General features: G+C 34.3%; 1 protein-coding gene across 1 annotated transcript; it reads right to left on the bottom strand.

Annotated features, from left to right (window-relative positions):
- Window positions 1–2,338: 2,338 nt before the first annotated feature.
- On the bottom strand, window positions 2,339–19,047 carry LOC110380903 (apyrase). The gene is made up of 11 exons (XM_064040520.1): window positions 18,791–19,047; window positions 12,997–13,219; window positions 9,972–10,169; window positions 9,497–9,627; window positions 8,373–8,523; window positions 5,334–5,460; window positions 4,334–4,491; window positions 3,840–3,921; window positions 3,370–3,528; window positions 2,845–2,990; window positions 2,339–2,515 (listed from the first exon to the last, which is right to left on the bottom strand). Exons 1-11 carry the CDS (start codon window positions 18,904–18,906, stop codon window positions 2,390–2,392), a joined length of 1,617 nt encoding a protein of 538 aa, XP_063896590.1. The 5' UTR covers window positions 18,907–19,047; the 3' UTR covers window positions 2,339–2,389.
- Between the last annotated feature and the right edge of the window lie 5,788 nt (window positions 19,048–24,835).

Below are 24,835 nucleotides of genomic sequence, written 5' to 3'. Positions count from 1 at the left end.
CTTTCATAGAGATAGAATAGTTGATAAATTGGCAATCGAATGATTTAAGTGAAGCCAAACTTTTTAGTGACACAACTTTATCATGACTGTGTTAGTAAATATTATACATAAGATTTGCTGCTTTTCTTAACTTAAAGTCGATATATATTTTTTTAAATTCAAGTGCGTTTTGTTGCTAATTGCGTTTAATACTGTGGACCACTACAGACCTCTAACTCTAGAGTGTTAGATTTTTGGACTCAAACCACATTATGTGACTGTCACGCATTACCAATTTATAAAACGGTAGTGGAATCTTACATCTATGACCTCTTTCAACTTTCAAATCTAACTAACTTCAACAAAATCAACTCCAAAAACAGACAAACAGTTAATCCTAACTGAACTGAGCATCGTGGCTTTTAAACCAGCAAAAAAGTGGAAAAGTTTAAAATCGAGCGATACTGAAAGTCCACTGGATAGACTGCGCCATTTTTATTGGCGTGCGATATTTATACGCGTTTCATTCGGACACGACGGATCGAAGCGTTCGGTCACTGTCTTTCGGCTTTGTTATTTGATTCTGTACGAATTTGTTTTAAGTTTTACCGATTTCCTAAATAGAGGATGTATGGTATGTATATAGATATTATTATTGTTTTTGTAGAGATAAAGATAGCAAAGTAGATAAAAATAAGTGCAATTTGGAAGGTGTTGAATTGAAGATCAATTCATTTGGCTCATTTTCAACAATAATATAAAAATCTGAATAAAGATTTTGAACAGCTTTTTATCTTAAGTTAGAACCTCTGAACTTGAAAGTAGAGTAAATTTTATTTGGGACTTTGGTATGTTCCTAAAACGATTGATTCTCAAAGCAAGGTGGAATAAAGCTTTTACGAAAATTTGAGCGAATTTATTTAGTAGATATACCTATGTATTTATCCGGATGGGGAAGTAGTCCCCCTTTACGTGGGTAAAACCACGTGAAACGGTAAGTAGGTATTTCATACAGCTCATTCATTTCTGCTATAAGCCGTTAAAACAAGAAATCAAAATGAATCCGAGAACGTCCGATTCTAAGATTTAAAATGATTAAAGTTTTCAAGTCGATGAATCTTAAATTAGATAATCAATCGAATCGGATTGGAATTGTGTTCAGCGAATTTTAAAATAAAGGTTAGTTTCCACTATGCTTGTATTAGTTTCAGCGCTCATTGTTATTGAAATATCTAATTTAATTTTAAGTAGCTGGAATAGTTGGCATGTTCATATTACAAGGCCTGGCTAAATAACAAACAATGAAGCAACTTTTCTTAAAACAGCCAACCACATTTCGTAATACATGAAAAATTATCAAAAACAAATGTCATCCCACAATGAATGCAATTCAACTTCCTAAGGTATCCGTACCTCCTGTTTTATTCATCTGCTTCTTTCTTTTTCCCTGCCAAGAAGGGTTTATTTTTCTTTCTCGCTCATCTTTTAGGTTCTGTTAGTAACCTAACTCTTTCAAAAACTCTCAACACCACAAAATAACATTAAATACTACCCTAGTTATTTTGTCCTCCGTGATACTACCACACAATTATGCTCGAGTAGATATTTTTTTAGTAGTACATCGGACAAATATTTTTTTTTACTCTTACTTCTTGTTAGTGTGCCTAAACCTTAAAATAAATTAACTTTTACCATGATAACAGTCTGAACTCACTGTTTACTGGTCAGCAGTATTACTGATCTTTGAATTTTAGAGGGTTTGCCATGGTAATGAAATTGATGGAAGTTCCAAAGTTATTGAGAGGTCAGTTTCAAGTGAATGAGTTAGACTGCTTGTGTAAATTATATTTGACAAGTCTGTCTGTGTCATTGTCCGAGTGAGCTATAAATTGAGTTTAGATAAAGAGTGTTTCACTTTAGTAATTTTTTAGCAAAATGGAACATATAGTTACAGCCTTTTTATCGTCCTACTGTAGGGCACAGGCCTCCCCTCACACGGAGAAGGCTTGAGCGATAATGGAGTATACATATAAGCGCGAGATATTCTGAGCGGTAAAAATCGGTAGTTGTTAATTGTTTGCCCGGCCCGTCCGAGCTTTGTCTCTCGGAAAATCCACTAGTGTGAAAGCGGTAGACTTATCGTTTTGATTTGTTTGCAATCTTCCAGGTATGACTCACTGTTCTAGTGCATACCTAAGATAGAAAGAAGCACTCTTTTTGTAGGACTCAAGGCTTTTCGACACTTACTTATAGCCTAAAAAAATCTAAGTTAAAATAATGATAATAATTTGCATTATGACGAAATAAGTAGACGAAAGTTAGCCTGATTACGTTTTTTAATAACAAAAAAAAACAAAAGTTTTCATAGAAAAAAAACTGTATTTCCTAAAAGGTACTTTTTTTGTTCTTATCAACTAATTAGCTCTAGTCTATTATCTAAATGAGCTTTGATTGGTGACGCTTTTCTGACGTATCTTTCAATGGCTTCAGAGTCTAGACCCAGTACTTTGTGGTCACGGCCATGCTCTTTGAACATCTGAAAAAGAAAAAAACTGTTTTTATCATTGAAGTATATAGAGTTATCTATATATGGGTTTTAAGAAAATTTCACAAAGCAGCCCGTCGTCTGGAAGTTAGTGACTGCTACACCCGTGCATCAGAGAGCATGTGAATGTCGGGCCTGCACCCGATCTCTCTCCGGTTATGTCGGATATCAGGCTATGAGAGTAAAGGAATAGAGTGCACCTTATCTGAGCAAATGTTTTTGCACTATAATATGTCCTGCGCAGCTGGCTGATCTCCTCAAAGAGAACAGTTCACAATCGCACTATACATTAGTATCACTCCTCAATATTATAAACTTACCGTAAAACCACTAGCTCCTCTTGTAAGGAAATCCAAGGTTGACACCTGGTAGTCTGCATCCACATCAAACGGTTTCAACTCGTCCCCATCCTTCAAATGTATCTCCAGCACTTTAGCAGATGTTGTGTTGATTTTTGCGTGGATACCTTGAAATTTTGAAAGAAGAAGCATGTAAAATCATCAAGATGCAACTAAATTCTTATCAGCTAATTTGCTATAGGCTTCGAATCTTCAAGTACTGACCGCTGATCACCAGTATTTTAACTTCCTCAAACGGGTTCTAGGATAATAAGGTATACGTAGATAAGACTGCTCACCAGACTGACTAGCTCGGAGGCTTTCCAAAAAAGAAATATAATTGATACATATCCTCCTAGCCTTTTTCCAAGTTTGTGGGGGTTCAGGTTCCAGTCCCACCAGATACAATTGCCTACCAGTGTTTTATCTATCTAACCTCCTCAACCCAGTTACCTGGGTGACCTAATTCCCTTGTACCCCTTGAAAAGAAATACATGAAATACTGACCCGTAAAATGTGGTGTAGAAGAACCAGCATAAGGGTGAACTGTCCAAGGATGAAGAACGGACTTCTCCAAGGCTTCTATAATATGTTTTCCTTTGATCACAAATGTTACCAGATTATTTGTGAACGGCGACATATTTATTATTGAGCCTTTTGTGATGTCTGGAAATAGAAAAGCAGTTGTTAGAAGCTTTGGTAGAAAAATATCTTCATGTCCTACTTAAAGACTTTTAGAAAATTCTAAATATTCTTATAATCTCGCTGTTTCTTTAGGTGGATTTCAATAACCTATCTCTGCGGATTTGCTTTCTGCAGATAGGAATTCGACAGTACTTGTTAGGGTAAGTTTTCGTTCAATTTTTTGAAAGTGTGAATCCGACTTGGAAAGTGGATAGATTATAACGATGGATTTAAATGATAGGACGTGATGGTGAAAAAGAAACCAAGTTTAATACAAACTTGTACTTACACACCTCCTTTTAGCAAAGAACTGCGGATCATTGACCTAAGAAAGAAAGAGATGGAAGGCAGCTTCGTGGGATACAGCTCACTTGACTGAAAAATATTGAGAAAATATATAAGACTGATTGACCCATTTTAATTTGTTGGAATATTCTAGCCAATTTGTGGAAGTATATTATTGTGACATTGGCCGTCTTGGATACTGAGCGATATCAATAATTTAATTTGGGCATCATTAAGCAATTATCCATAAACATATGTACGAGCGACGTATGAGCGACTCCCTATAATTTCTGTTAATGAGCGGGCTAATTGAAATCGTTAAAGATTTTCAAGATTGCCTGCCTCCCTCCAATTTAACGTGCTTTCCGAGACATGTAACTCGTCATGATAGGATAGTCACCCAAAAACGGATAGACCGCACCAAGCATTTGCTCACTTAACGATGTTGCTGAACAGGCTTATTGTAATTAATACTTACAGAGACTTACAGAGAAATACTTACAGAATTCAAAAACGCTTCAGTCACGAAGTTACCAAGAGCACACTCCTGTGATGCACAAATATCCATGTCGAAGTCGTCGTCCGAGTATCCCACTACTTCATTCACTATCCTGTGCAGTTTTTCAGTGTATGGTGCTAGAAGAGCCTTGATTTTCGGATCTGGGAAGAAGAGAAATAAAGTCTTATAGTCTAGGTAGAATCACGTAGGTATTTTGGAATATCGAACGCACAGTTCAATATACAACATGTAACGTAATTAACGCACATCCTCAAACACCCCAATTAGAATATTATGTTATAATCATAATACACGCACTGAATTTTTAATTTAACATGTATATGCATTGTTATTTACTAAATTAGTTATACCAATTCTTGGAGAACTTTTGGTCATACTACTACGCACGCAAATATCGCGCCGCGCGCCGCTCGACTCGACACAACATAACGAAAGTACGGAAAAAGCCGACAATACACGAAGTCTTATTACTTTGAGTTAAGGTCTATTTGAATTTGTTTTGACTGTACAGGGTTAATATGACAATAATTTCCGTAGTTTTAATTATTTTTGGAAAAAAAATTACCTATATTAAAAATGATATAAATCGATTCAGTAGACGATTCTGAACAAACTAATTTCAGGATGTGCGTTAATTAAGTTACATGTTGTATATCAAAAACAAGTGTGTTATTTATAATAGGCTTAATTAGATTGTATTTTCAAAATTGGGGGAGTTTTTAATTGTCTATTTGCTGTCATTATCACCAGCACTAAGACTCATTTTCAATACTCATTTTCATAAAATGTTCTTCAGGCAGCAAATTCAAAATATTTAAATTCAAAGCAAAGTTGTTTGAAGAAACCTGACGTTTATGTTGTTGGTGACCTTATACCAAGTATATTTTAGGTCTTAAGTGACCCCTTCAAGAAATTTCATTTTTTTTTCTATCATGGAATTAAACACAGAACTGCAAAGATTTTAATATAAGATTACACGTACCTTCAGGAATAGACCTGTTCAGGAAAACGGGAGATCCTTCAAACGATTGCAAGTCTCCTTCCGAATCAAAGTACGCAGTCATGTTCCCGAGGTATTTGCTGTACGCAGAAGCTGTTATTACTAATACCTGTAAAGGAGAGAAAATAAATAGAACTCTTAAACTTATAATAACTGGTTGTCACCCACGGCGGATGATCTCTCTAAGGAGAACCGGCTGCGTAGGGCATAAATTAGTGCACAAACATTTGTATATATAGTACACAAGCGATTGTTGCGCAGACACAGGTGCACTCACTATTCCTTCACTCTCATAGTCCGATGGGACGGCAATCCGACACGACCGGAGAGAGATCAGGCTCAGGACGGGTGTATCAATCACAAATATCCAGACTTTGGGCTACTTTGTGAAAGTTTCTTAAAAACCATCTAGTGTCTGCTAATGGTGAGTTCACCCAAACAAACTCATTACCTTCATTATAGGTTCTAGTAAATTATAATTAAAATACCCGAATAGCTAAATTAATAGTTAACTGATAGAAAATTAATAGCAACTCCATTATAGATTATATAACATGATTAGGCAATAATTAACAAATTTAAATTCTATATTAATACCGGTTAATTAGTCTGCCCCAATTAGTTATCAGTGTTTTCTAATTAACGCGTACCTATATTGCATACATTTTAGGTCAAAGCTATCATTTGAAACGCTTTTCCAAAATTGTTTATGATGTTAAAAATGGTAAGAGAATGAACTAATAATTAAAGTAGAAAGGTACTTTAGAACTTTGGACATTTTTTAAAGCAATTACTTTAAATACTTATAAATGATAATGTGATATGCAGGGATTTCGCAGGCATAGAAACAATTGACCGACTTTGAGTGGGAAAAATTACAATTATTATCGTGATTATTCATATTCGTATAAATGCTTAACAAAACTTTTTTTGGTAAGTATGTATGAATACATCCAATTACACGGTAAGGTTTTTTCCTAGACATACCTACCTAATTAATTTGAAGTTACCTAAGGTTATACATGAGTTGAATATTTATTAAAATGATGTAGAATTCTACGAAACAAATCAACTTATTACTTGCCCATGAATGAAAAACGTTAAGCGTCAGTTTTTGCCCAAGACGGTTTAAGCCGAGGTGTATGACCTAAAAAACGGTTTTCATGATTGAACGAACACTGACCAAAGGGCAGAAAATTCAGCAAATCAATTTTTCTTTGTAAAGTCACAATGTCTAAAATGTTTGGTTGAGACAGTGGAAACTAAGAACATAAGGTACGTTCATATGGCAATCGGGGAAAATTACTTTGGATTTCGAATCTTGAAGAAAGATGCACAATTTTTGGAAGCTTTTACTGAATTCACACCAGCATACCTACATATATCCTGAACATAAAACCTCATAAAGTGTGAGTGGGTTTTGGCAAGTAAAATTAGGTAATGATATCAAAATAATTATAAGCAATCAAAATATCTTAAACTATAACTTCTAACACAATGTACAATGGCGGGCTTAACGCCTTAGGCGTTCTCTCCCATTTACCTTTGGGTGGTGGTATTACCTTAATAACAATCTTTTTTACAGGAAATGCGAGAAGGGGAATGCTGTTTTCAAAATGCAATCGATTGAAGATAGTCCGCAAAAAAATACAATTTTAACCTTCTGTAAATTAATTGTACAGTAGCATCACGCTATCCAATTTAATTCTTTGTTGACCTCTAACTAAATGAAGGTTTTCAGCTGACTCCGTAAGGCGATTACTGCTAGGAAGAATAAGTATATTTTTACCTAACACCAAAGGGAATGAACTCTGGTCACATAAGGTTACCTATTTTTCTTGAAACTGAAGTTAATTTTTCATTATTTTGATGCTGTTTTTGGAAATAATAATTATGGTGTCCAGACAAGTTATTGTCTGTAATATTTTAAAACCAAAATATTAAAAAAAAATACTCTCAAAATGTTAAAAAAAAATACTCAAAACTCTCGTCTCGCATATAAGAACCTAATAGTCTACCTAATTTTTTTAACACTATTAATATTGTACACATTTGTTTTTTAACGTTAAGTAAAGAAAAAAAAACCTTATATCTACAAATACAAAGAAACATGTATATTATAAAGCTGAAGATTTGATTTGTACCTGTCTATGTTTGTTTGAGCTAATATTTACAGAAAAACTAGTATAATTTGGGCAGGTTTTATCCTACACATTTGTACTTCAGCTGACTCATAACCTCGGTATTTTTTAATCTCTGTTTAAAATTAAATTAACCCGTGTCAGTTTTATCATAATTTGTTTTAAAACAGTAAATCGGCCATTACGAAGTTAATGGTTTTATAATAATGTGCATATCTATGCACTAATGTGCATGGAATTCCACGTGTTTTTGCACGAGAATATATAATACATAGGTATGTAATGATTGGCTGTATCTGTAAGGTCAGACATTCAATCGTCCAAAAAAAAATCTATATCTATAGATTTTGGAGACATTATTACAGTGCACGAGGATTTGCGCAAACAAAGGCCCACTCGCTATTCCTTCATTCTCGTTTTCCTTTCCGATGCACGGGTATAACACCAAAAATTTTTCAGACTCAGGGCTCTCTTGTGAAAATTTCTAAAACCCACAAACCGATTTTGGCCAGATCTGGGTATGGAACCCGAGACCCCGTGCACGACAGTGCAATTTAACGACTAGGTATATCACCATACTTGCCACATATAGTTATCGGCACGAATCTTGAGCTCTGACTTACATCCAGAAGTGATTTATTAGCAAAGATCCAATCCCGAGTGACGGCTATGACGCGATGCGCTGCGGGCCAATCACCGCTTTAGCCCGCCTCCGCGCCTCACTTCATACCACAAAAGGGACCCAATAAATTACTTCTACGCAGGTGAAGGTCAGAGCTCAAGATTCGTGCCGATAACTATACTGTCATTGAAAATCATTGAAAAAACACTCATTAAGCCTTTTGAGCCTTCAAGTCGAACTGTATAAAATAATACTAACCTTATGCCCCGGCTTCGCTTTACTCTCAACAACGATAGGATAGGGTCCAGTCACTGGTTCCTTGGACGGCGCTTCGCCATTCCACAACAAACTATGTGAATGACCTCCAACTATTATATCTATGTTTTCTCCTACTTCTTTAGCTATTTGTCTGAAAATAAAAGTATTCGTTTTTACTATACCTACTTCTTTGTGTATGTAAGTAAGTTTAATAAAAACACGTGACGGATAATCCATATACGTCAGTTGTTTTTCATCCCACTAAACCACATTTATAGGTAAGTATTATAAAAACGAATGTTTGTGGGTTTGAAACTTCGCACTAAAATATTTTAAGCAATATCCTCTTAATATTATAAGTCTAAATAAGCGCAACTTTGTATGTAAGGTATGGACAAGTGGATGTATGTTTGTTCCTTTTTCACGTAAAACTACTGAATGGATTTGGATGAAAATTGGCAGTAATATAGCTCACATATCAGAATCACTTATAGGCTACTTTTTGTCCGGATACAATAGTTAATTCTCCTAAGACACTGGCAAAACTGCGGCTAACACCTAGTCTCCTCTCAAAACATAATAAACCCTTTTTAAAACGAACTATGCATCAGGATTTAACGAACACTAAGTTTATCGCCTTATAACCGATTTAAATGCAAAGACGGTGGCCATCCACTATATTCCCAATAAAGTTGTCAGGCCAAGTGCATAAGACGGGGCGAACTGATAAAATATTTCTCCTATCTATACGTTGTGAATAATGGCATATGACTTTGGTATTATGAAAGATTAGATTTATTGTGGGACTTGGTTCTGTAAGTGGTTTTACCCGATTTCTTAAAGGTTTATAATAAAACTAGCTGTTTCCCCGCGGTTTCACTAAGTATAGTTACCGTAGGATAATCTAGCTTCCTAATAATAGTGAAAGGGTTTTTCAAATCAGTTCAGCAGTTTCGGAGACTTTAAGATACAAACAAGTAAATAAAAAAATGGTAATTCTTTATTACATTTGTATAGATTTTAGAGCCGTCGAGTTTATTAGTTGGCTTGAACGTGCTTATTTCAGAAACTACTGGACCGGTATGATTTTTTTTCAGAAAGCAAAATGTAGATTTCATACTTACATATCCTCAATAATTCCACAGTGAGACAGTACTATAATAATATCGACTCCTTGATCTGTTAATATCTTCGCTTCCTTTTTCACTATAGGAATAGGTTCTAAGAATGTCACACCTTCTGAATTTGATAAGCGCTGGAATAAAGCAATTTAAGTATTACAAAAATATAGTCTTCGCGATGTTTTGGATTATAGAAAAAATGCAGTGTAAAAAAACTTGTTTCGGTGGGCACTAACTTGTGGCTTCAGACTGTTTTTTGACAATCTTTTTTTGTCATTACGGCTAGTCAGAAGTCTGAAAAGAAGTATCGGGTTGCCCGGATTACAGGGTTGAGAAGATCAGACAGGATCGCCCCATGTAAATCACTGGTAAACACTGGCACTCTGCTACATCCAGATAGAGTGGAAGCCAATTCTATCATAGCTAAGAAAAGGCATCAGGTTGGTAGATTATGGTTATGTATCTGAAGCAATCTCACCTCTGTAGACTTAGTAATAAGACCGATAATCCCAATCTTCCTGCCCTTCTTTTCCACCACCACCGACGGTTGGTAAAGGCCGTTCATTTGTGAATCCTTGCTGCTGAGGAGGTTGGCTGCGAGGACTGGTCCCTTCAAGTCCTTTAAGTAGGGAACCAGTCCTAGTATTCCATCATCGAATTCGTGGTTTCCAAGAGCCTGTGAAGATAGATAAGGTATAGTTTTTTATCTATATTAATCAATAGAAGTATGTACTTACCTAAAGATTTGATTGTTTGTTTGAACCAAATAGGGGCCGGAACTACTAAACCAATTTGAATAATTCTTTCAATTTAGTGTTAGGTAGGAAGCTGCATTTTTTGCGCTATTTTTTATCCGGATACATAAAGATCCACTCTTTTTTATCTTTTTTAACTACATAAAATGGCCAGAATTATGCTAGGACTAAGAAGAGTTACAATCAGGCATATATTATGAGAGACGATATCCGGCCAGTGTCAAACGGCCCCAAAAAGTTTCATTGGATTCTTATACATCATCATCATCAGCCTATCGCAGTCCACTGCTGGACATAGGCATCTCCAAGTGCACGCCACTGAGATCGATTCTTATACAATAACTGTCAATTAATCATTTGACCAACTTATCGCAGAAAGTTTATTCTGCAGTGTGTGAGGGCTCTTACAGCCTTACTAAAGGGAAGGTATGTATGCCACACTTGAAATTAATTTCGGAGCAGCGCAAAATTTAAGTTCTAATTACCCCGAAACACAGCCTTTGTTAGTTTCAAAATTGTTAGCGAAACTATTACCGACATGAATATGTGTTGTTATGCAAGGGTAAATATGATATCAGGGAAAATAAATCTATAGTAGAATGAAAAGAAAATAAGTTATTTTTAGGGAACAAAAAAATGTCATAGCAGTTCTTTAAAACTAAAAATGTTAATGAATAAAACTTTTTTACAAAAGTATAGAAAACCAACTTCAACAATACACAATAAAACCTTCTCCTAAGTCTGACAAATGCTATGCCTACCACATCAAAATCGTTTCATCCAAACGTGAGATTATTGCGCACAAACATACAGTCATGGACACATAATTAAAGACACTGTTGGAATCTTAAATTGCTGCCGCATTTCATCTGTATTTCTTTTTTCTGATTGCTACTGGAACTTTATTTTCTATTTTAAAATATTTAAGAGGGCATTGTGAAATATTAAAACTAAAGACTATCTTCAGTGATCCTTCGCGACAAGTTTTTTTTCGCTTTATCCGAATCTCGAGCGGTATGAACCATAACGTGGCCTGGCCATATAATTAAAGACGCTCCATTTGCTCAGAGGAAGAAATGCAAATTATTAATATTATTGATGGTACTTTTCTATAACAACATTCCCTACACTGTAACTGAGCATACTAATGAGTACTAATATTTGGTTTATTTCCTTTTACCTCAATGACAGCACGACATCCCTAAGCGTGCAAGCGGTCAGTTTTGTTTTAAGTCGCTACGGGAATTTTCTTCCATGCTTCATAAAAATCTGTGTAAAATTGGTCAATGTTTCATGTATGACTTATCACCATTGTGTTTTCTGGCCGATCACCAGTTTTTTTTCTATTAAATTTGCGATGGGCCAAACCAAAACCGTCATAAGTTCCTCGATCAAAGAGTCCTTTTTACTACCCTTACAGTGTTTGTCAGAACTTTTCTAATTTTTAAAGCGCTACGGACCGGTAAATTATGCTTAGCATATAACAAAATGCTATTTCTAAAATATTATAGTACTTGAATTCGCTTGTTTTTAATAATATCTTTCTAAAAGATCGCCACACCAAGTAGTGGCGAGAAGCCCCACACTATTACTTTTTCGCCTCCTATGTTTGAGAACTCTCTTAGTGTATTTTGGTTCCATCTCATGTTTTGGAGGCGACTAATTTCGATACATTATTTTAGAATTATTCGTATCCCTTTGTTTAATGAGAAAAAAAATACATTTTTGAACACTTGTTAACTGCACCTTTCACATTTGATAGAAATAGCCAACTACAGTATGGACACGCGGTGCTTTTCCAAAAGTAACATCTTCCGATACCCATGCCTTACAGCTTTTCCCGACCCGGTTGTAGTCAAAAAGTTCTGCAGACACAATTGTCGTCCTTTTAGCATCAGATGACTCCCAAATAAACCAGTACCGAATCATGTAAATGGTTCACTATTTGCCTATAGCTCCGCCTTAAAGTTTTCCTTGGGGTCGGTTTTGAGTTGTTCTCAAACCATGCCTTTTTTAGTGCCATTGATAGGAAATCTTTAATAATAAATTTATTACCATGTCCTTACTACAGATCAAGTGGTATGAATAAATCCGTATATCAAAACATAATATTAAAAAGCCTAAAACATTTTACTTACCAGAATTTTTGTTCTAGTCTTATTGATAGGACTAAAATGAAAATTTTTAATGAAATAAACCTAAATTATTACCTAATTCGAGTTTTCATAACTATTTTACTCACTTCTAAAAAAAAGTATGGCAACTATTTGTATCTTTCGTTTTTTTTTTCTTAACTGGGCTTTAACTGTCTTTAATTAGCTGACCAGCCAAGTATCAGCTACAAAAGTTAGTGTTCATTTCCCATAGAGCTTTATATCTAAAGTATTAAAGAAAGAAAATATTTTTTGTCCTTAATTTAAAGAACACAATGTAATGTTTGTTTTAATAATTATTACACTACAGTTTATACCGTGCTTAAGCTCATGTCAGTACCATAACTATTTATTTCACTTCGACTCGGGGGGTGTCTTTAATTATGTGTCCATGACTGTATATAGGGACAGGTCCAACTGAATATTCTCTCTTTTTGAAGTCGGTAGTAGATAATAACTACCAAGATACTTCAATTGTCAAGGAATTAACATCGAAATAATCCGGGAATCAAACCCAACACACAACTGTCGCATCATGCAACCACTAGACCAAAAAGACCTCTACCATCTATTAACAATACCTTCAAACACTTACATGAGCATCATTAGGCAGCATATTAATAAATGTCTGAGTGACATTCCACTTCAACAGAGTATACCAATAGGTCCCCTGGAATGTGTCTCCGGCGTTCAGGAGTAGAGCACCAGGTCTCTCATCCAGCAATGTATGGATCTCCTGGTAGAGGCGCGCGAAACCTCCGAGACAGGAGGTATCGTTGGACTTGCATATTGGGTAGGCTACTGATGTTTCTTCGAATCTGGAAATGGAAATATTGGTGGTATAATAAACATGTTTAGTTTAAACTTGCTGTGCCCGACAGGGTCCATAATTGTTTCTTTTAATTTTACCCACCAGCCTGTACACATTATGGAATGCAATAAAGTTATTGAGTATTGAGTAGGAATATTGATTTGGAGGGCCTAGACATAAGAGTACCACACTACAAACTTTTAGTCTGCCGATATAAATTGTTCCGGCTCATCAATCAGTATGAAGATGAATGGAAGTGCGCAAATTACAATAATCACGTTTTTAGCCGGTATAAGATGAAAAAAATTTTTCCTTGTATGAAAAAACATATGTAAGACTAATTATGCATGTATTTGTAGACTAAATTGTAATGTATTTCTTTCAACAAATCTTGCCTTACGAATGTACACAACGGATGCTCTAGCGCAGTGACGAACAGTCGACCTTCAGTAATGTTGTGATTCCCACCATTGTTTGTGAATACAATTTTGTTATACTTTTTACGGTAAACCAGACATTATTACCATTCCGATGTATCAACAGTTTTAGATGTTTATGGTAGGTACTTGAAAACATAGTTTAAAAAATGCTAGATACCTACTTTAAAATCTGGTTTTAAGAATTTCTTAATACCTTAAGGCTCAGATTCCACCAAAACAGAGCAGAGCAGGTTATTTATTTATTTATTTTAAATTTTTGTACACCCACATAATAAAGAAAGAAGACAGGAAAGAAAGTATTACAAGGGTTGTGCTTATTTCTAAAGAAATCTCTTCCAGCATACCTGCGAAAGGAACTTCTTAAACAATTCAGAATTTCATAATTCTATTGGTTAAGTATTTAAATTCTTCTCCGTTTTGGGGAAGTCTGGGCTTAATAATAAAGAAAAAGAGCACGTATGGATCTCATGAGCTCTAGAGATAAAAATATCCGTTGAAAAATTATATCCAGTTTTAGATATTTATTTATTTGAAAATAATTAGCCCAATAAAACACGTATATTATTTTTAGAAGTTGAATGACACAAAAACTTGTTAGGTAAGCTATGCTCCATTTGGCATTTAACTTAAAGATCATAATCTCAATAGAACTTTTTACACAAATGCATATTAAACAAATCAACTACTGATCTAATTTATATAATCGCCCTTACATTGATTAAGAACTGCTTTTCTTTTTAAACTGAATCATGTCAAGATTGCTCACATTTGATGTCCTCCTAGCCGATTATCGGCTACGGCGGCTGTTCTCATGTAAGGAGATCAGCCAACTGCGAAGGACATAATTATAGTGCACAAGCATTTGCGCAGACACAGGTGCACTCACTATTCCTTCACTCTCATAGTCTGATGGGACGGCAAGCCGACACGACCGGAATGCATACCTTTAGATAAGTGCCCAATCAAATGGTATAATTCTAAATATATTATTATGTACTGACGTCAAACTCGCCATATTTTGGTTCATAAATAATACTAGACTATATGTGACCAGTAATCTAACAAGAAAATAGATTTTGATCAAAACCATTGAGAAAGGAAAGAAGAAGAAGAGATGCCGGTAAGCAAGGTAGGTCAGGCGTCTTCTTGTAGGTCAATCTAACGTACGGTAGGAGTGAGTTACTAGAACTAACGAGGCGTTCGGATTCCTTGTCAAATCAAAACCAATCTGTCAAAGATTGGTCTTGATTGATTGGTGATTTTATCTTGAAAATAATGGGTGATTTTTATACTGTACTAACATTATATTGTTGGTTAAAGGCTGATTTCCATACAATTAATTATTTTCATTTTTTTGGAGAATAATTATTAATAAAACAAATGCCATTATGTTTACCTTCAACTTTCAACTTTGAGAGGTCAGACCTATATGTTATCAACTGTCTAAAGCTTCTAAATGTCATCATAGTAAAACTAGTTTTTTAGCAAAAAATTTGAAATATCTAGTGTGGAATCTATTTCTAGACTACAGTCCCAAAGGCAAAAACGAGTTAATATTACTAAAACTTCATTTTCCGACTGTAACCAGGCTGTATCCCATAAACAATGTTTTGTTTTGGAAATCATCAAATGACCCTTCCGCTGTGGGTGCAGCGTGAGGGAGTGTCAGACTTTTACTGACTAAAACCCACCGCGTTCCTTCTTAAGCCCTTTATGTACCAGGGCCGCGGTAACTCTTTCGAACAATCCCGCAGCAGATAGAATTTATCTGCATTCTTAATCATCTGATAGATAAACAACAAATTATAAAAACTGAGCTAATTACATTAAATACTGTACTTTGTTCTTTCATTACAATGTCAAAGTCGATTAATAATTTTCCTGCATCGCAGACTTAATAAGTCGATGTAGCCTTAAGTACCAGTTATAATGCAGGGTCAATTTTAAATGGTTTACGGATCCTTAAGACTACTCGAAGTACATGATGTACTCCTCTTATGTACTCCCCTTACGAACTCTCCTTATGTAGACTCTTATGAACTCTCTTATGAACTCTCTTATGGACTCTCTTATGAACTCTCTTATGGACTCTCTTATGGACTCTCTTATGAACTCTCTTATGAACTCTCTTATGAACTCTCTTATGGACTCTCTTATGAACTCTCTTATGGACTCTTTTATGAACTCTCTTATGAACTCTTTTATGAACTCTCTTATGAACTCTCTTATGGACTCTCTTATGAACTCTCTTATGGACTCTCTTATGGACTCTCTTATGAACTCTCTTATGAACTCTCTTATGAACTCTCTTATGGACTCTCTTATGAACTCTCTTATGGACTCTTTTATGAACTCTCTTATGAACTCTTTTATGAACTCTCTTATGGACTCTCTTATGTACTCTCTTATGTACTCCTGTAATGAACACTCTTATGTACTCCCCTTATGTAGTGGAAGAGGTTTTGAAACCAAACTGACTGAGCTGCCGAAAGTGAGCGAACGTTACGCAGTTTATTGATGATACGTTATTACGCTTTACAAAGACGCTAACATTCGGCAGCTGCGACATGTTGTTTCGTCAGTTTGGTTTGAAAGCAGCCTTACTAATAAATACTACTTGATTGTCTCAAAATGCTACATTAAAATGGAATCTGTATCCGTGGAGTACAAAAATAAAATAAAACCGACTTCTGAAAAATCGCAACAGTTTAAAAATACTAAGTTTTTTATGGGATTAAATAAGAAAATGAAGCTCACAAATTAGAGTAATTACTTATTATCTACTTCAATTTAGATAAACAGAACAATACGGACTATTATTAATCATTTAATCGTTCCTTTATAATTGCTCATTTTCCCGTAAACTTCCTTAATTTGTAATTACGAGAAATCCAATAATCATGGATAATTCATAATTTCCGTTGCAATTACTGTAATTATGTGTATTAATCTTAGAATCATATTATATATATACATAGGTATATAGTAATATCACAGCACGTGTGATTGATGACATATGGTCATTATACATATTTATGTACTAATTTCAAAGAGTTATTTTTATGTTTGTTTGTACCTACATCTCCTACCTAAAGGCTCTACTGAACTGATTTCATTAATCATTCATTGTTTCTTTTATTTACAGTGGGTAGCTACACTATAGATAGGTCAAAGTCAAAGTATTTTAAAAATAAGAGAGACGAGAGTGACCTGAAAATGTGTTTTTAAGCAACTTAAAAAACGAAGTTATGTTGGTATGTATTATGTCACGTTTTGCTGAACCGATTTTGATGCGGTTTTCAGCGTAGTATTTGTCACTTCGACAACTAGGATGACTTAAGAGGTTTTTTAAGGTAGAATATTGTTGTAGTATTTTTTTTTGTATTAGTATACAGATTCATCAAATACTGCATAACCTTGTAGGCACATGTCTATTGGCGTTATAATGTTTCAGAGACATAATAAATAAATTATGGTTCCAATACAATTGATTATCAGTTGAATGTGGCATTGTTCAACAAAACAGGTGTTGGAAAAAACATTATGTGACGTTCTGTGTAGCTTAAATGGTAATGGATGAAACTGGAATAAACAAATAAATGCTACTACTTATTGTTTTAAATATTTCTCATCGCATCAATGATGGATAATAATTTCAGTACAATTACAAGCAAAAAAATTGAGGTACCAAAATAATATATTTTTATTAATGTTTTGGATTATTAATACAATAAAACACAAAAAAAAAACTTTATCAATTTCTTCATTTGTTTTTCTAAATTAAAAAATATATTTTCTCAGATGTTAATTTCATGAAATAACTGGCCCAATTCACATGATTATCGCGCGACCTTACCTAGGAATGGGCTCAAGAGCGAGACACCAGTCATGACCGTACTACTATTAACCTAGTCGGTATTCCCATAAAACATGTGACTATCATATATATGTATATGTTCCACGCAGGAAGGAAAGATAGCAGAGCCATAAGGAAGGTGTTCAAACGCCTTCTTAGGTCATGTGACATACGGTTGGCGTGATCAGTTATTAGAAGTTACAAGGCCTTTGGGTTCCTTGTCAAATCACGACCAATTTGTCACATTGGTCTTGATTTATTGGTGAATTCTTAAAGAAAAATGGTGGGTTCTAAAGAAGGCCTATGAAGGCAGAGCTAGAAACGATCTTCGTCCCCCGAACTTTCGCGCTATCTCATCGATCATGAACGGGACACCAGTCACGGCCATACTAACCCACTCGGCATTCCCATAAAACATGTCATCATCTGCCTAGCCTTTTCCCAACTATGTTGGGGTCGGCTTCCAGTCTAATCGGATGCAGCTGAGCCCGAGTGTTTTACAAGGAGCGACTGCCTATCTGACCTCCTTAAACCAGTTACCCGGGCAACCCAATACCCCTTGGTAAGACTGGTAGTCAAACTTTCTGGCTTCTGATTGCCCGTAACGACTGCTAAAGATGTTTAAATGACAGACGGGAACCAATTATCGTGCCTTCCGAAACACGGAAAACGCATAGTGACCCATCCACGGACCGACCGCACCAAGCGTTGCTTACCCTTATAATCAATCACGGCTTTAACATAACCACGAGCTCTTTCCATAAAACATGTGACTATCACACTCATACGATACAAATACTCATACACATACACTCAGACGCTTTACAAACGTACGAAAAAACGAGACATAATTTTATTTTTAGAACGTAACGTAGAGACTGAAATGTTTTTTTTAACTTTCACTATTTACGCTTACTTTAGGTTTAAAAACTCTTTCACTTCAAGAAGTAAGTATTGTGTTATGATTTGTAAAACATATCAACGTATACCTATATGTATTTAATTTAGTATTTTTCTCATGCCTGTAGTTGTTTTTACACGTGCTATAAAATGTTATGTGAAAATGTCTATAATCTATCGTTTGGAAAACAAACCAAAACTATTGTTTTTTAAGTAATAAATCAGGGTAAAATTGTGTAGACGTTATCCTTTTGTTATATGTTAAAAGAGGGAAAAAATATACATTAACCACGGTGACTGAAAATATATAAAGAATAACAAATATCTGATTCTTTTGCTATAACCAAACAAGACATATAAAAAATAAAATAAAAATAAATACCTGTCATGAAAATCATTGTAATGCACTATATCCAACTGATATAAATTCCCGCGCAAAACATTTGCACTAACAGTCAACAAACACACACATAATAAATTATAACACACAGAAAACATTATAAAAAACAAAACAAAAAAAAATAACTAAAAAAATGTATAAATTATAAAAACATTACTAAAAAAAGTTTTTATTTAACTTTATTTTTAAATGTAATGTTCTATTTTTGAAACGACATTCGCTATTCGAAGTTTGAATATGACTGCACGGACAATCTACTTTATGTCCACAACTCGATTTTATCTGTAAAACATAGCTAGTTTTAAATACACGCGAATGTTTTCGACCGTATGCCTATAGACAGAAGGTTCAAAGTTGTATGTTACTGAGTTTTGCAACAACGCGGGAAAAGTTGGTCATTTTGTATTTGCCATTGTATTTAATTTTAACATTTACATTGAATCATTTATTGTTTAATTTTAACATGTTTATTTTTGTTATAAATAAATACTAATAAATAAAATGGATCGAGTTTCTGTGAACATTGTAATTATTGCAAATACTTAAAAAAGTTATATACTTAGGATATTTTTTTTGTATTTTTAGTTTAAATATTATAGGAAGTGAAACCGAATTAGATCACGTTTAGAATCATTTTAAGTAGGTATATTATGACGCAAAACTGCTAACTATGCCAAATCATCACTAAATATAAAATTTGGCACGAGTACAAAAAACAGTTTAATCTGTGTATGTCGAAGCAGAGATTAAAGGGCTCTTACTCAAATACATAAGAAACTAGCTAGGTATGAAATTAAAATCGATCTTTTGTACGGAGCAAAAAATCTTAATGGATCTTCCCATCAATTAAAATCTATAAATATGTTTTTACTCCAGTTAGATTACGTACAATATATACCTACTTATATCGACACTCGAATTAATTCAATTCTCTATCTGAGAAAGGTAGCCATATCATACTTTTTACCGACGTCCCAATAAAGAGGAGGGATGCTTCCCAATAAAGATATGATATTTTAACCATTTATTAACTCGTGTGGCTCTAAAAGGCCTAAAATTTATAACTCTTAAGTGTGCAGCTGATTTTCTGTGAACATTGCGCATTAGAGCGCTATCACACTAGCAGATTTTTGTCGCACATAGTATTGAAAACCTTTATTAATGATAAATGATATTTTACATGCACACTAAAACTCTGTATTTCCCACCTATTTAAACACACACACACACACACACATTTACATACGCAGGCACATAGGTACTAACATATGAGATATAATTAACAATTTTTATTTTTATATTATTTTTTTCCCCTTTTGTGACTAACATACTTGTGTATTAATAATGTAATGGGACTGAGCGGAGCCTTCAACTACAGGCATTTCTATGCCTAAATGGAGACTCCTCGACATGAAATTGTAAGCCAAAATTACTTGAAATAAACTTTATTATATTATAGTAACAACGATCGTAGCACTAGTATGAAAGCTATTACAATGGAGACTCACTTTCATAGCGTTAATATTTTGTCGTTGATTGTACTGCACTTACTCGAGTATCTACAATGTGTATGCATCTTGACGTATCAAGAGAAAGTCTAACTTTTACATAATTTGCATTGAACATAGTTTTTATGCTAGACTATTGTGTAATACTATCGTAAGCCAAAACGCATGGTTATAGTTTTTTTTGTTTAACAATTTGTTTTTTATTTTTCATGTCTATATATTATTACAAGAATAGTTAGAGCAATAGATTATGAAACTATAAAAACTATAAAGATGAGCAAAAAAATCACGTTTCTTGTATGGGACCCCCCAAAATATTTATTTTATTCTAGTTTTCAGTATTTTTTGTTATAGCGGCAACAGAAATACACCATCTGTGAAAATTTTAACTCTCTAACTATCATGGTTCATGAGATACAGCCTGGTGACAGACGGCCGGACGGACAGAGAAGCGAAAACAATAGGGTCCCGTTTTACCCTCTGGGTACGGAACCCTAAAAATTAGTAGTTAACTTTGAAGTTCTGGTAATTATTTGTAGTAGGTAACTATTAAGTAATCTGTGGTAGTACTTAACTGATGGCATTTGGCATTCATGAAATATTAATAAGTAAGCAATTAGCGTGTGGTTATAATGAAAGTGATGACCTGTCTATTGTCTTGTATGCAAAATGCATAAGAGAAACTACATATAATTACCCATATCTCTGTAACTATGCCTACAAGTTGAAATTTATTCAGAAACTACACACATTGTACAAGTACTTTCACATTATACTTAGGTGGTGTCGCATCCAAAATCTTCCTGTAAATCATATTATCATTTAAAAAAATACGAGACGTCTTAAGATAATGTGGACCCGTAAAACATATTATGTGGTTACTTATCATTTTTTTTTCTTTCAAACTTATAAATCTTACACTATCTTATAATAAACCTTCTCTGAAAAATACTTTGCTGAAAACCGCTTCAAAATCGAACTGAAAACTTCTTTATTTTGATATCAGTATTTTATTTCAAGTTGGTTAAAACTCCCTTTTAGGAAGTCGGTCTAAAAACTTCTTTTTGAAGTCGCATAGAAAACTTTATCAGTTAAAATAAACATATGACACTTCAGGACTTTCCGTTAATTCAGTCACGTTGTTAAAAATAAACAAAATAAGTAATTGTTATCTATTTCTAACTTTAGAACGTTAGTCCATTGTCTGACAGCCTTGGTCTAACTATTGGTAATTTTAACCTAATATGCCTTGAACCGTAACATAACGAAGTTGTTTTCTAACAAAAAAAATGTTTTAAATAACTTAACGTTTTAAATAAATTGTAGTACTGAAAGGAACAAAAAGTGTTACTAATTTAGTCTTTCAGTATTTCAGTAACTTGGGCCTCTGGGGAGACTATAAATATTGCTAATTATACACGTTTAACTATGTATATTATGTATTGGAATATGTATCAATCTTTTCGTGGATATAGAGTTTTCAACCACATCCCGGGAGAATAATTTCCCACAACAACACCGGGTAAAAAGTTGCAGACGTATGTGCTTCACCGGGCTTTAAACCATATGTGTATCAAATACCATTTAAATGTTGTTTCAGTAGTTTAGAAATGAAAGACAGCAGCATACAAACATTTTATAACATTTTTTTATCTGTATTAAGCAAAATCAAAATAAAAAATCATTTATTCAAACTTTGCAAGATAACACTTTTGAACGTCAGGAATTTACATAAGACAGCCCCGAAAACGCCCACCCTTCACCACTTCCTATGTGTTTTTGCTGGAAAAAAGAAGTGGCGCAACAAATTCCTCAGCAAATCAACAGATACCTAGATAGGTTATTGAATTCCGACCTTAAGTAAATAGGCTAGTAAATAGTGATGATGTAAATGCTTTACTTGTAACTAGTTACCAGATAACTAGTAATAAATTAAAAGCGACAGGCATGTGGGCTTTCAAATGCAAGGTTAAACAGATTCACACAGATAAAGAATGCTGGTTGTCCCACTAACCTTGTAAGCCCTTCTGTCCCTTCACCATAAGTAAGAGGTAAGATTAACTTATGCACATGCAACGTGAAGTATATTATGAGATATTAGTACAACTCTACCTACCGCTTGTAACCGCAATTCTTTTAACCAACATCCAAAGAAGTCGGTTTTCAATTCAGATATTACACGCTTTTTTATTAGCTTCACCTGTATGTTTGTTTGTAACCGACTTCTTTGGGCGCGATTTTGACCCACTTTAAACGGCCAGATTTCGTTCAAACTTTGTAGATTTATTGAGGACCGATGACAATACACTAATTTGATAAAATTATTCCATTTTAACCGACTTCCCAAAAAGGAGGAGGTTACACATACACATCGATTACTCCGAGGTTTATAGACCGATTTACGTGATTCTTTTTTTGTTCGACTCAGAATAGCTGCCAGTTGGTCCCATAGTCATCAGGTCAGGATCTGATGATGGGAACCCTGAGAAATCGAGGGCAACCTTCAAAACTTGTAGGCATACATGGGGTAAAAACTTGACACTCAGGTGTACGCCTAAAAGCACTATTCAACTGTGAAGGTTTGGAGCTGACCTGATGATGGAGACCAGAGAGGGTCGAGGGAACTCGACAACTGAATATGTAAACTACCTCGTGTTTGGGCTTAAATTATTTGTATTGACAAGACCTTTGCAACAGTGAAGGTTTGGAGCTGACCTGATGATGGAGACCAGAGAAAGTCAAGAGAACTCGACAACTGAATATGTAAAATACCTCGTTTGGACTTATATTCTTTGTATTGATGAGAACTTCCCACTTGTATGGATAGTGACAACTATTCGTATCACTGAATAACCTTTTTACAAAAAAATTAAACCGAGTTCCCAAAACACTAAAAAGCAAAAAAAAAACTAATTTTAGGTGCATCGGCCTAGAAGTCGGTGGCAAAATTAACTTAGTAACATCCATTAGACACCGACTTCTAGGCTTTTCAATTTGCAAAATATGATCTTCGTCGATAATAGGTAAGAAAATTAATTAAAATTTTCTAGAATTTTTCTCTACAGTCGATAAGGCAGGACTCGATGTTATTTTTTATTTCCAATAATTATCTTTAGCCGTTTTCTCTAATATTGACAAATTTTTGTATACTAAAGAGAATTTTAATTCTACAAAACAAATAATAGTTTGAAAACAAACTAAAAAGTAGAAAATAAATAATAGTTTAAAACTAAAAACACGCTAAACGAATAGAAATAAATTTTAATGAATTTAAATTAAGAAAACAGTGTTAAAAATTTCAATGAATATAAATTAATAATAGTGTGAATACAAAAAAAAAATATTAAAAAAAAGCGTGGGGTGCTTTTTAAGATATTATCGAAATGAAAATCACTGTACTCATATCTGTCAATAAAATATTTATAACTATTGACACCATGCACCCCACGCTTTTTTTAAATATTTTTTTTTTTGTATTCACACTATTATTAATTTATGTTCATTGAAATTTTTAACACTGTTTTCTTAATTTAAATTCATTAAAATTTATTTCCTATTTTTTAGTTCGTTTTTCTATAAAAAGCGTGTTTTTTTTACACGCTTTTTATTAGCTTCACCTGTATGTTTGTATGTTTGTAGGTTTGTATGTTTGTTTGTAACCGACTTCTTTGGGCGCGATTTTGACCCACTTTAAACGGCCAGATTTCGTTCAAACTTTGTAGATTTATTGAGGACCGATGACAATACACTAATTTGATAAAATTATTCCATTTTAACCGACTTCCCAAAAAGGAGGAGGTTACACATACACATCGATTACTCCGAGGTTTATAGACCGATTTACGTGATTCTTTTTTTGTTCGACTTGGAATAACTGCCAGTTGGTCCCATATTCATCAGGTCAGGATCTGATGATGGAAACCCTGAGAAATCGAGGGCAACCTTCAAAACTTGTAGGCATACATAGGGTAAAAACTTGACACTTAGGTGTACGCCTAAAAGCACTATTCAACTGTGAAGATTTGGAGCTGACCTGATGATGGAGACCAGAGAGGGTCGAGGAACTCGACAACTGAATATGTAAACTACCTCGTGTTTGGGCTTAAATTATTTGTATTGACAAGACCTTTGCAACAGTGAAGGTTTGGAGCTGACCTGATGATGGAGACCAGAGAAAATGGAGGGAACTCGACAACTGAATATGTAAACTACCTCGTGTTTGGGCTTAAATTATTCGTATTGACAAGACCTATGCAACAGTGAAGGTTTGGAGCTGACCTGATGATGGAGACCAGAGAAAGTCAAGGGAACTCGACAACTGAATATGTAAAATACCTCGTTTGGACTTATATTCTTTGTATTGATGAGAACTTCCCACTTGTATCGATAGTGACAACTATTCGTATCACTGAAAAGCTTTAAATAAATAACCTTTTTACAAAAAAATTAAACCGAGTTCCCAAAACACTAAAAAGCAAAAAAACTAATTTTAGGTGCATCGGCCTAGAAGTCGGTGGCA

This window comes from Helicoverpa armigera, chromosome 22 (assembly GCF_030705265.1).
Source record: "Helicoverpa armigera isolate CAAS_96S chromosome 22, ASM3070526v1, whole genome shotgun sequence".
Classification (NCBI taxonomy): Eukaryota; Metazoa; Arthropoda; class Insecta; order Lepidoptera; family Noctuidae; genus Helicoverpa; species Helicoverpa armigera.
Note: the sequence above shows the minus strand (reverse complement) of the source record. Positions and strands in the feature narration are given on the sequence as shown.